At 46.4% G+C, this 13,957-nt stretch overlaps 1 protein-coding gene across 1 annotated transcript in view; it reads left to right on the top strand.

Annotated features, from left to right (window-relative positions):
• LOC119389708 (carotenoid-cleaving dioxygenase, mitochondrial) overlaps positions 1 to 13,957 on the top strand; it is an 82,907-nt gene that overhangs the window by 60,497 nt on the left and 8,453 nt on the right. Inside the window, exons 2-6 of the mRNA XM_037657073.2 lie at positions 9,580 to 9,716; positions 10,490 to 10,614; positions 11,235 to 11,376; positions 12,071 to 12,212; positions 13,007 to 13,215. Coding sequence (XP_037513001.1) covers positions 9,580 to 9,716; positions 10,490 to 10,614; positions 11,235 to 11,376; positions 12,071 to 12,212; positions 13,007 to 13,215 — 755 coding nt within the window. The remainder of the gene's footprint in view (positions 1 to 9,579; positions 9,717 to 10,489; positions 10,615 to 11,234; positions 11,377 to 12,070; positions 12,213 to 13,006; positions 13,216 to 13,957) is intronic.

The following is a 13,957-nucleotide window of genomic DNA, read 5'->3' as shown; positions in this document are numbered from 1 at the left end:
TAATAACGAGCTATTTGGAAGCACATAATATTACAGCGTTAATGTCGCCAGGCCATTGCTTTCACCGAAATACGCCGCTTATATGGGAGACTTGAGCCACATCCATGACGGCTAGTGCAGCCTGTGTTGCGCATGATCTCACACTGCTGCACGCATTTAGTGAGACGTCGCTCGAGGAAAGCTGCTCCTGGGGTCATGCGCTTTCTTTTCCGCCCAGCCGATTCAGCGTTAATTACACTCATCGATCGGAACACGACGGCGTTCATTAATCGGCGACGCGATGGGACCGCACACGCAATCGTCTGCGCCTGCGCGAGCGATGCAGCTAAACGCAGGAAGAACCAGCGTGAGTCTTGCCGCACGCTGACGGTGATTGGGTGCGCTTGATACTCGCGAAAAATTTTTAAGAGGTTCTGGAACTCCGTGCTGGCAGCCAGGATGTGCACAAAGTGCGCTGGAATGCAAAGTGTACGGCAGTAAGCTGCGCGCATTATTTGCCGGGTCCGAAGCAACGGCCTTCACTGAAGGAAGTCTTACTTTCGAGCATGGGGATTTCCCAATTATAGCCATCGTTGTTTGAAGCGCGTATGTGATGCCATAGTCGCGGACAGGCTGCATGCACCGTCGGGCAAAGGCGTTTCACCTTGCGCGGCTTCGTGCGCGGCTTTCACCAAGGCTTGCGCGGCTTAGTGCTTAGTGCAGGCTTCGCCTTTTTTTAATGCACCTATGAGATGTTGTGACCATCTATATTTATATCTATCCATGTTAGGTCGTTAAGGCTTTCGTTTCAACAGCGACATTAGGACAGCTGAATCTTAAATAATGAGAGCAAAGCTACGCCAGCAGTGGAAGAAACGATACATGCACAAAACAGCACCGGCGCAAAGCCTCTGTGGTCGCGCTGTTCTCGAAATGTCCATCAACATAGTAGACCACTTTCGCACTCCTGTCGAAATTCTGATCTTTAAGCCGGCTTAATCAGGCAACCGTCTCATAACCTATGGAGGCCGAAAAAAAAAGAAGAAAAAATTTATGACAGAATTAAGGAATGCTTTAGAAGGAAACCACGTTAAGCCAGCCCCTGTTCGAGGTATCTCATAGAGAAATCTCAGGCATCCTCAAGAATAAAAGCAAACAGGTGTTTCCGGCGTGTAAAGGTCAAGTAGCATGGCAACTGTACTTGCTCCGTTTTCATCTTGATACATCGATCGGCTGCCCCGCAGAAATAAGACATCAAGAAAAACCTGGACCTGGAGCAGTTTCCTGTACTATTGCACTTCGTCGCAGCTCCTTCACATACCAATCCACTCGGTCAAACTCCGCACCTTCCGAAATCCGCAGGGGCTTTTCTTCGCGCCTAAGCTTCCTTGACGGTTTAAGGTGCACGTATTGATCCCCAAGAGAGTGCTTCATCCGCGACAGTCGGTTCGTTCTTATCGCCGGAGGATCTACGTAGCGACCACGTTCTCCAGCGGCGGAAGCGGTGGCGCTCGCTTTTGCTGTGAGACCGTGGAAAATAGAGCGATCCGCCTCGTTTATTATGCGCAACTGTCCCTTATTGCCAATACACGGGCTGTAAAAAGGTCAGCATGATAAGGTTAGCTTCCCAGCCATTTCGTGTATTGCTTCGGTTTATCTGAGATAAAGTCGAGGAAACACGGATGTGCATAAATTGGGGCCAGCTACAGCTCCTTTGCGTCTGTCTTTATTTCGCGTTCATCTGTGCTTTCTCTTTGCTCTATTCGTTTTAGTGGACAGGATAAGCTACATTCAAAAGGTCACACAGTCTCTATGAGTTTGAATAAGACGACTCGAAGGTGAAATCCATCTTTTTCATCTCACTCGATAGTACTGATAAGTGAACTTAAGTGAATGTGTTGCAATATTTACAAGGCTTTTTCTAAAGCGTAACTCAAACATTGGCGGCCAATTTTAGAGGGTTTTTCGACTAGATGCGTGTCATCAGATGCAGTTTACGAAACCGTGGTCTGTTTTCATTGACAGAGGCTGCAAACTTCAGAGTAGAGCTTTTGAAACGCCGAATTTTTCAACGATTTGTATTAAAGTGAATACAAAAGTTGTGGATCTCTTTCGTCAGAATCGCTCATAACATGAGAGTGAAACGCGTTCCCAAAAAAGCAGTTGAAGTTTTGCTTGACGTTAAGAAACAGAAGAACATAAGTTTACACAGCTTCTATTGCTATTGGGCATAGCAGTCTTTGACGAGGATGTCTACAATACCACTCGTCCACCATGGCGACGACTAACATGCGTTGACATCCGGGCCTCTTCGCGCAGAGCAGTGATAGTTTAGCGTATCCCCGTGGGTGCGCTGAAGAGCTCTCGGGTGCAGAAGCATCACTATAGTACAGGCTCCAACGCCTTGGTAGAAGCGAAGCCACGGTGTACGTACACTCAATTTGCAGTGCTCAGTGACGTGCATTTGCTTAACGCTGGCGAGAAGCCAACTCAGAGCATTCTTGGTCACGTTTCATCAGCTCCTGCAGCATACTAAACTCTAACGCCGGCCTTGTGAGAAACTTGGGGTTAACTTGACTCACCACGAAACAAAAATAAATGAACCATTGGGAAGAGACCCTGCAGCACACTCTCCGTTCCCGGGAAATGTTGATACCAGTCGTAAGGAAGACCGTGTTTGCGCACGGGTTCCTTTCTTTGTTTACTCGAAATGAAATTTTTTTAGAATGCGTCCGCTTCTGATCGGAAGCTCTATATTTTTTAGCTACTCATGACAGTAGTGTATCTGTTTTGCTGTCTTCTGCTTGAAATATCGCATTAATTTGCGTGCAAGCTGACACTTCGGTTTCACCAACCTTGTGGTAAACAGAAGCACTGTGAAAGCAGTAGGTCGGATTACATTCGCCGAACAGGCTGTGTGTATATATACGAAGCACACCTCAATCACGTGATCATCTGAAGTACAGTACACTCTACAAGAACTAATACTAGTCACTACTGCGGGTATCGCAAGCTCAGAAGCAACTGTATTTCGCCTGCTTGTGCGTGCTGAACAAAAATGCGCTGCGAAATAAAAACTGGAGGAAGGCTCTATGAAAAAAACAAGAGCCCCCCCCCCCCCCCAAAAAAAAAAGAAAAAACAAAAAACAAAGAGCACACACACACACACACACACACACACACACACACACACACACACACACACACACACACACACACACACACACACACACACACACACACACACACAAGGAAATGAAAAAGAGCATGATAAGTGCTACACATCAGAGCACTTGGGGGCGATAATATGGACTATTTGTTTAAAGGCAGCCGGCGAAAACCAATAACCATTTCTTCCCTCGGATCTTGGTTCAATGAAACTAAACGCTATTTATACTGAGAACGTACGAATAAAAAAAGCTAATTAGATACAGCAAAGAAAGCCATTACTGGTTACATGAACAGAAAAAGGTCAAATAATTGCGCAAAATGTGGGTCGTGCTTCTGGCGTTGATGAGTAAACAAGCGCCGGAGAGGATGAGTCTGCAGAGCAAAACACTGTTGACCTTGGTGGCTGTGCTCTGGTGGCGGTGTAATGGCGCAGAAGAAGACGCTACATAGCATGCAGCAATGAACGTCGGTGTTTTCTAATATAAAATGTAAATGAACACGTGAACAATAACAATAAAGTGTCTGCATAACGTCTGTCTGTGTGTAAAGTGCCGACGGAGGAGGTGCAAGCAAGCAAGCAGAACGAAATTTCTGGGACAAGCAGGAAGAAGAGAAGCGAGAGAAAGAAGCCAGCGAATGGCCATTTTCAGGAAATGAGAAAGGTCACCAAGAAGTGCTCGGCTTGGGTTGGCTTGGCTTGGCTTCACGCAGCTATGAATCCTCGGGATCACCAGAGAAAAAAAAGGTGGCGTTAGAACGGATGACGCCCGTGAAAACGCATCTAAGCCGAAGCCGACTCACCCGTGGGGTCGACACAAGGCTCGGCTTGTTTATACTTTGTGCACTCCAAGAAAGACAAGAAAAAAAAAGAAGAAAAAAGAAAATAAAAGCAGGAAATGTCGTCTGCCCGTGCGCTAAGTAAACAGACGTAAAAGTAAACGGAATTGCTACAGAAGAGTCTGTAGCTAGCAAATGTGCACACCCGCAGTTGTCGTTAAAGGAGGGCCACTCTAGTCTAGACGAAAGGACAACAAAGTGTCTCCCCGGTAAACACGAAGGCGTGAAGAACGCCGAGAATAAGAAAAACGGAAAACAAGCGAACCACACGCGGCTACAGGAGCAACGGAAGCTCTCGTCTCCGCGAGCCGAGGTCATAAAACGCCGCCCGAGGTGAGAAGAAGCGGCTATTTGTTCCGCAGCCACGTGTGGAAGCGTGTGAGAGCGAGAAACCCTGTCGGCGTCATTCTCAGAGCCGCTCTCAGGATTTAACTTTATCATATAAGAGTTACGCTCTTCTGTGACTGCTGTTAAGAAATATAGGTTGCTATGGATTAAATAAATTATTTTTCTCCTTAACCAAAAGCGAATGAATGTCTATTATTAGTGGTAGGAACCTGCTGTGTGTGTGTGGTTAGGCGCTGTGTCTGTCATGCACGACAGACACACAGTACCTAACGAATGATCTGAATGAGGACAGCCCTTCGAACAGTGGGGGTGGGAGGGGTGGGGGATGCGTGATAGATATGCTACTTCTGCATAAATCCCAATAGTCTACAAGAGTAGTAGTTTGGGCGAGCCGGTACACCATGGCGTTCTGAGTCTTTAGAGCAATTCAAACAGAGTAAAATGAAACAAAGGGAGGGGTAGAAGCGAGGACAAGACGACAGCGTGAGCGCCGTCGTCTTGTCCTGTGTCATGTAGTGAACGTGTAGTGGGCATGGCTAAACGTCTGTGGGATATGCAAAAAGAAAAGTCAAAGGTGAGGAAGGAGTACAGTGAGGAGAAGGGGCGAGGGTGCTGCCGGGAAGTACTCACCAAGGAAGTTTATAAGCGCCTTCGTTGCACATGCAGCGTTAGTTAACACGACCCAGACACGTGTCTTAGCTGATGAGAAGACGCCCTTTTGTTCATAAGAATGCGTACGTTACGCCATTATAGCCTGCTTTTGCGGGCTCTTTCATGACGGAGTTATGTCAACGAAGCGTTGCGTAATGCCGACAAAACAGGAACTAGAAAAGCACGCGCAATGCTCAAAGTTCAGCAAATGCGAATAATGACGGTGCTGGTAAACTGAAGCTAAAGGTATAGTTAAAGCAGTGAATGGAACGTTTTTGAACAGAAGCGGCATTATCTGATAAGCAATTGTGTCCGCGCTCAAACACACACACACACACACATATATATATATATATATATATATATATATATATATATATATATATATATATATATATATATATATATATATATAAAGCAAGGAGCTGGAACCCGACCGCTTCTGAAAACAAACTCTCCTGTTTCTCTTCTTGCATTCCCAGCGGACATGCAAACATCGACTGGAAAACCCCTTCGTTGCTCTAGCCCCCCCCCCTTTTCTCTCTCTGTCTCTCTCGAGGTGTCTTCTCCCTCTCCCCCTTCGCTAGCTTGACCCCCGCCTTTTGCCGCACTGTTGGTTCGGCATCAAAACCCAGAGCGGCGAAGACTTAGTCAAACAGACCAGAAAGTTGGAGCAGAGAAATTCATATAAAGTGAAGAAACCTTTACGTGACATTTTAGCAGCGGCAAATGTGATCAACGTTCCCGAGGAAGGAGGAGGAGGAGGAGGAGAAGAAAAACGGAAAGACAGGGAGGTTAGCCAGTTCTCAGACCGGCTGGCTACCCTGTGCTGGGGAAAGGGAAAGGGGGAGTGAAAGATGATAGAAAAGGAATGTTACAAAAAGAAAAAAAAAAGAACAATAGTACGATAAACGACACTGCTTAAAGTCTGTCTATGAGATTAGTTTTGCGCAAAAAGCGCAATAACGCTTTCAAAGCTTTCCGTGCCGAGGATGGTTTCGGCCAGTGTCCTAAGATCTTTTCCTCCGACAGTGGACGATTGTCAAGTCTATTTAACGCTGCGGACAGTTCTTCTCTTTGTGCACTGAAGCGAGGACACTCACAGAGAAGATGGGCGATTGTCTCCTCGCAGCTACAGTTATCACATGTCGGGCTGCTGGCCATTCCAATTCGAAATGAGTAGGCCTTCGTGAAGGCCACCCCGAGCCACAGGCGGCACAGGAGCGTCTCCTCAGCTCTAGTTATTCCCGACGGAAGACGGAGCTGTAGATTCGGGTCCAAGTTGTGAAGACGGGCGTTGGTAAATTCCGTCGAGTTCCACTGTGCCAGTGTCAGTTCACGTGCATGGGAACGAAGCCTTGTTGCGGCGTCCGTTCTTGACAGCGGTATAGCTGCACAATGGAGACCATCATGGGCAGATCGGGCAGCCTCATCAGCACGGTCCCGAGGAAAACGTTCGTGGAACGTTCGGCATATTTGTGATCTTGTAATATTTTTTTGAAAGAAATAGAACTGAATTGAATTGAATTGAATTGAAAGGTTTTCGGTGTGGGGAGCAAGCCCAAGCACGGGCTTTTCGTGTACGATGCGTTGTTGCGGGCCTTTTACAGGCACGAAGCTCGTGCGCCTCTTTTCTTGAGAAAGAATGCGAGAAGATGACGTACACGTTTTTTGTTTGCAACACACATGGAAATTCAAACGTAGGACGCTGCCCCAGGCCTTCATGCCAGTGTTGCGAGTTTTCGCGTATACAAGAAAATTCCGTCAGTGCCGGCGAATGTTCAGGTACCTACTAAGCTCATAATGTTTTCTTTCTTTATTCTATTGAGTGTAAACTTTAAAGGCTTCGTTTTCTTTTAGTGGCGACATCTGTCCATTTCACAATCATAGTAATACGAAAGGCTGCAAACGACAGTGATGTTATACTATAGGACGAAGCATAGCAAGAGAAGCGCAAAGGACGGATGATCATTCTGTTGGGATTCAGATAAAATACATTCCTTCATTCTGTACGTTGTTGCATATTCAAACGAACGGCTAGCGCCTACCGTTGATCTATATATTGTTGTAATAAATTGCTCCGCGTGAAACAGATGAAAGGAAAAAGATATAAAATCTCGAGCTGCTATGAAAATCTTCATTTCGTCGCTTCCCGTCTCCTTTTACGGATAAAAAAAGAAAAAAAAACAAGGAAGGAGAATGCGTGAGTGCCGGTTTCCTCGCGTACAATGCCCGTCTCTTTGCCGTCAGGGGATCGTAGTCCTTTTCATTCGTGCACTACCTTGCTGTTTGCATGACAATAAACATTTCCATTTGTAAGCTCACCTTACTTCCCCCTTCCTGGGACGAACACACACGGTTATCGTTAATTTTCATTTTATGTGAAGTTATGAGTCCTTAGGAGTAATTTGTTTACTGTGCGCGGTGTTTCTCTTGCACTACTGACTCCATATATTTGCACCTCCCTCCCCAGAATGTTTTGTTTGGTAGAGTCGAAAACCAAATTTTATTATTGTGATTGCCCTCCAAACTTTTCTTATTATTACTGAAGTGCAAATAAATTGAAGATGGTTCAGACACCTGCAGTGGTGATGGCTGCTTATTTTCACCATATGTTAAGATAACCAAAAAAACTTTCCTAATGTAAAAGATAGCGTGGCAGGTTCAGAAAAAGTACAGCTGAGTTAGATATCGAGTTCCGAACAGGTATACGAAGACACGACGCAATTCAAGATGAACGGGAACACGAAGTAAGAGAATACGCCGATCACGTAATTCGTTTAGACGGAGCTACGCCATCACTACTTGAATCTACCACTCAATGCCACAATTTTCGATCAAAATCTTGGTTTTCACGTACCAAAACCGCGACATGTTATTACGAGGCACGCGGCATAGTGGGTGGACTCCGCGATCATTTTTTACCGCCTGAGATTTTTGACGTGCTCCTAAACTGAAAGTACAAAAGCATACTTGTCTAACAAGCCTTGCTTAAGGGCAGCCACCAATAGCCAGTATTAGACAGCAGTTAGTCAACAGTCAGTTAGCTATTAGACAACAGTTACTTAGCATTGGTAAGTGCTGGTATAATGCGAGTGAATCCGGTAAACTCTGCACAGCAGGCTTTACACGAACTCGCACGCTTTTAATCTTCCAGTGTACATTTCGTGCTAACTTTAGAACTATGTGTTAGTTTTTTTGTAGGCCCCCCTCTACAACACAGGAGGTTCATCCTTTCAATTCTAGCTCAAAAATTATGTTTTTGGTGTTACAGAAAAATGTGGCACAAAGGGATGATAAAGAGAAAAGGGAGCTAATTAAGTAAGCTGCCAGTAAGCGCTCGTGTTGTGCCCTTCCTTGTCCCTGTCGTGTTAACGCTTTGGATTTTTAACACGAAAGCGTTTTATGCCGGGGTCCACCAAGTACATCCGTCACGGATATGACGTTGATAAAATGGACGCCAACGGGTGAGAAAGAAAAAAACCAAGAAAAAGATGTTCCACTGGGAATCGTACCCACGACCTTGCGGCCGCGACGGCAAGCGCCCGACGCCCTACCGACTAAGCCAACTCGGGAGATGCTAGACACGGCGCGAACGCGCCTTATATCTTTCACACATTCTCTTTCGCGGCGGGCGGAGCGGGGCGGTGCCGCCGTCTGTGAGATGTGAAAAGAAGTAATGCTTCATGATCGACACTTACTAGCGCTTACTCCGAGATTGCGCGCGATATCGGAGGTCATGGTTAAAGCGTCTCGATGCCAGAGGTAGACTGGCCGCGCTGGCGTCGCCGAGGCACCCTCGACGCAGTTACGTTCTTTGCCTTTGGCTTCGTGTTAGTGTGCGTCGGCTCATCGGAGTAGTGCAGCTTCCACGTGCACCAACGGGATTTCTCCGCCGCCGACTGTTTCGATTGCGAGAGCACCGACTAACAAAACTGCTGCAATATGCGTTGCAGAAAGGACGCGATTTCGACGGGCGAATGTCGTGCCTTGGTGGAGCGAGAGCAGCGCCTGCGAGACAGTGGCCAGCGGGACGCACGCGTTTGCGGCTCAGGCTACGAACCTCTACCTCCCGTGTTGCTGAAGCACAGTGTGTGTTATGTATGCATGAGCACAGGCGTCGGCTACCCATTACTAGAAAGCACACACCGTGCCGTTTCTCTCCTTAATTGACAATGCTTTGAAGAAGTGCATACCGGGTACCAGTGTTGATTATGAGCTTGTTGATATCATCCTTACGCGGGATTCACAATTCGCTGTGTCCAAATATATGTTCACACCGTCGGCTACCACAACGGTTTAATCATGATCATGGGCGTTAGTCGTCGCGATAGAGACATGCTGTCAACATGGGTGCATCCACGCCAAACGGTGCTATAGCTGCCAAACACGAATAGACATTGTACAAGCTCTTATATATCACTACACAATAAGCACTACTTCTGTGAAGACACGTTTCACTTTCGTGTTATACCGATTCCTATGACGGAGGGATCAGCCATGTTTGTTTTTTTTAAGTATGAACGGAATGCCGCTTTACTTTCTTCTAAAATGCTTCAGATTACAATGCTGCTGTCTCTTCTCTGTGTGCAGGCGAGATCCCCGAGTGGCTGAGCGGCAAGCTATTCCGGCTTGGTCCTGGCAAGTGGGAGCTAGGTGGCGGTTTCTGCGTGCGCCACTGGTTCGACGGCGCCGCCATTCTGTCCGCCTTCGAGATACACAAAGGAAAGGTGAGCTTACGAATCGTGAACGCACGCACGTAGACTGTTGCTGTTCACAAACTTACATACGTACGGAATTCTGCGATCGTAGTATTTGTGTGTGTATGTGATCATTGCATATTTCACAGTCATCACCCGACACCTGAAGTAGCACGCCTGGCGATGAACTACGCTAGAATTTCCAGCGTACTCATTTAAAACAATTGTTATCTATATATATATAAAATTTGGGCACATTCTGTCTAGAAGCAAGTGAAGTGGTTGAATGTTTCCGAGTAGAAACTATTGACTTGATTCAAAGACTCTACTTTCGTGTTACCAGTGGGATTCACTGGACTCTGATAGCAAAGAAAACGCATTGGTCACTGCACCATGATACGCCGGGCATTCCGCGTAGTGCCAGGGCACATCGCAAAGTGTCTTCAGTCGCATAACGTACGCTTTGCCTAGTATAAGGAGCGCTTTTTACAGTGAACATGTGAGTCTTACAGAATTACATGGAAAATGGGAAGATTTACGTGCCAAAAACCACGATGTGATTATAAGGCGTGTCATACGCCGAATTAATTTTGCCTATCTCCTTTTTTGAATTGTTTAACGAGCACATAGATTAACGTACGCAGGCGTCCTTGAATTTCGCAATAACCCCTGTGTATACCTTCGCAAGTGCTGCAAACCTTACCGGAAATCCCCGGATATCATTTTGGATGTTGCAGGCGTGCATGCGGCGCTTTGTGATTCGAACTTTAACAAATCAATCGCCGCCGTCGATTGTTTCGCAGGTGCGGTATAGTTCGCGATATCTACAATCAGAGGCTTACAAGAAGATGAGCAGCGTCAGTCGTCCCGTCGTCACCGAGTTTGGCACGAGGTGTTACCCCGACCCCTGCAAGAACATATTCTCTAGGTCAGTACACGTGGGTCGAGGTACCCACATCGTTGTAACGATTACATTCGTACTCGCACGTTCCTCTCTATTCGTTTTGATTTATTCTGCCGTAGAACGCGAATGAATGCATAGTATAGCCGAATTTCTTTCCGCTTCATTCTGCCTGCCGTAACCGACTTGTGAAAAGAGCCGAAGAAATTGAGGCAGTATGGTCGTTTCATTCTTTTTTTCTTATGTCTTGATATGTACGGCATATGAATTATGAGTAATCCCACAAGGTTGCAGAAGGGTCATGAAAGGAACAATCAACACCACTCGTTTGTAGCACAAAGCTATACAAGAAAATCAACTAGGACGTCTAAGAAAGAGCTTCTTAGCTAGCGAAAAACCTCGTCCTGATCCGGGATTCCAGCCCGGGACCAACGCGTTTCCGGTATTTCCTTGTAGCTATTTCCCCTTAATGGATGGTGAATAGCTGTACTTCCTTTCAGTTCTACCTACGTTTCGAATATTTTTATTAACGCTTGACCATACGTGTTGGCATGTCTCTCTTCACGAGTAGCTGCGTGATTACGCTTCGCAGACAATTGCAAAACAAATGCGGCAAGAGGTTAAGTATGATGGCACAAACCATGCAGGTTTTTCGCTGCCCTGGTCCCTAGCGACTTGACGGATAACAACATTGGCAACGTGTACTCGCTAGGGGACGAGCTGTTCTGCACGTCAGAGACGTGTTTCATGTGGAAGGTCGACCAAGACTCCTTAGAAGCCGTCCAAAGGGTGAGTGGGAAAAAAAGAAGCTCATTGTGGAAGAAATTAAAAATCCTCGAACAGTGGGTGTCGCCGGAGCCAAACTTTCGACAAGTCCACTTGTCAAAACGTTGGGTCCAGCAATAACCCCTGTTCAAGGTATTTTCATCTAATATAATAATTGTTTGCGTTTTACGCCCTAAAACTACGATCTGACTATGAGGGACGCCATAGTGGAGGGCTCCGGAAATTTTGGCATTCTGGTGTTCGATCCCCCGGCCTTCAGGTCATCAGTCAAGCACCATAACCACTAGTCCACCACGGCGGGTGGCACGTAGAAACGTGTAAAAAACAAAACAAAACAAAAGCTCAAGTGCAAGAGCCTTGGCTTTTAACAGGCAAACATTTTTGCAGATATAAATTATTTCTGAGTGATTCGGCATGTAAACTATATTTTTTTATCCGACGTTTGATATTCATACTTTACTCGTCGGATAAGCGAGTTAAGAATAAGAGCTGGTTGAAAGCACTTAAAAGTTTTGTAGTTGAAATTACAGCTTGAGACTAGATACAAGCAACGATACTACACGCTATACATATTCTGATAAGTTATAACGTGGCCTTCTTGGTTGTCAGTTTATGGTACGTACGTCATTGCATCTGCAGTGACTTGTCTAAGTTACGCATGCGTCACCTATTGTTTCTATTGTTCCCGCGATTTCAGTACGACGTGAACAAGCTGGTATCGGTGAACCTCGCCAGCGCCCACCCCATAACCCAAGAGGACGGGACCAGCTACAACCTGGGCGCCAGTTTTATATCCGGCCTCAAGTACCACATCATAAAGATACCGCCGCCTGGCAAAGGTATGAAACGCGCCTCTTACAGCCACCATACAAGCGTATTCTAGCTCAGTGGCGGCGTAAATTACCGGTAGCCCGAACGCATTTTCTTTGTTTTCTTTTTCTTTTTTCTTGTTTTCTTTTTTGACTACCATACTCGTCAAAAACGAAAACGGTCTATATAATGCCGTATGATTACAAGAAGCATCTAGATGTCTTTAGCCTCATCCGACAGCCCGAAATTGCACAAAAGTCGACGTTTTTACCGGCATGCAAGCAACGCCCGGACTTTCGACTGAAATGGGCATCCCTGTGTAAACCTTTGTGTTTAGTCAGTGCTGCTGTGGCTGATTTTACTATACGTGCGTCGGTATCAGTGCAGGAACGGCCAACAAAGATTAAGCAAAACGAACACTATGAGTGTGAGCAGATCCAAACGAGAAGGTGCAGGAAGAGGAGGAGGGAAAGAAGGAAATACAAGGAGGTCAACCAGGCACGCGTTCTGTTTGCTACCCTTCGCTGTGGGAGCGGGCTGAAGGGACTAAAAAAGAAAGAGGGAATGAGGAGGTACTGTCAGGGTACACGTGTGCCTGTCCAGTAAACACTAAAAGCAATTGCTTCACCCCCCTGATTTTAAAAACAATATCAATGCCTGCGTCACTTTGCTGGCCCGCGACGTGCAGGGTCATGATCAGAAGCCTACTGCTTAGCAGCATACGCTGGAATAGTTAAAACTTATGGATTAAAAAATCTTCTACGAAAGCGCATCAAAACTGAAGTGATTGCTGGTATATAAACACACCTTGTGACATGCGCAGGCTGTTCGGGTCTGAAGCGGGCGTCGGTGGCCTACCACATTCCATCGAGCTGGAAGACGACGTTCAGCTACTACCACAGCTTCGGCATGACGCGAAACTACGTGGTGTTCGTCGAACAGCCGCTATTGGTCAACGCCATGCGGCTGGTCGGATCGCGCATCAAGGGCTACTCCTTCAAGGACTGCTTCGACTGGGCGCCCAAGGAGAAGGTGACTATACTCTTTCATTCGATATCATAAAAATTTTCGACGTAAGGCTTTGCTTGAAGCTGAATAAAAAAAGGGGGGGAGGGGGGCTAACAAAATGAAAAGGAACGAAGGTGAGCGTGTCACGTAGAATTTACCGGCACGATATTGATCTGCATACAACAGCAATAGAAGCAACAAGTGGCTTATACATTGAAGCGGCGTGTAACGTGTATGCTATGTTTACAATGTAATGGAATACGTGTCACAGATGTCAAAGAAAAGCGAACCACTGGAGCAGGCTAAAACACGTGTATTACCAAAGAACTTGGACTTAGTGGCTACAGCAAGATTTTGTGCAACAGTCGTTTGCAGAAAGCCTACAATGGCGGATAACGAACAATCGGCGTCAAATGAAACGCGAACAGCGGAATGTTTGGTCAAAGCATTAGCAACGGTACAGTGCGCGCCGTCCAGTCATCACCACTGACTGGCGCTCACACCGTTTGGCAGCACTGTTCGATCGAAAGCATGAATGCGGCGCAGGAGCGGCAAACCGCGTGGGCGTACCTACCTCTACTCATGAGAGTGCAAACTGCACCACGCGTACCACAGTTTATTCGGCCTTTTATTCGGCCTAATAGCACTCACGGTTTTCGCAAACTGTGTTACATTAGTCACCGCTGTCTACAGTATTTTAGCTGTCTATATTCTTCTGTTCTTGTTTTCTTCCTTTCAAATATCAGAGCTGGAACCAAAACGAAAA

Source organism: Rhipicephalus sanguineus, chromosome 4, assembly GCF_013339695.2.
Source record: "Rhipicephalus sanguineus isolate Rsan-2018 chromosome 4, BIME_Rsan_1.4, whole genome shotgun sequence".
Taxonomy (NCBI): Eukaryota; Metazoa; Arthropoda; class Arachnida; order Ixodida; family Ixodidae; genus Rhipicephalus; species Rhipicephalus sanguineus.
This window is presented reverse-complemented; position numbering and strand designations above follow the sequence as displayed.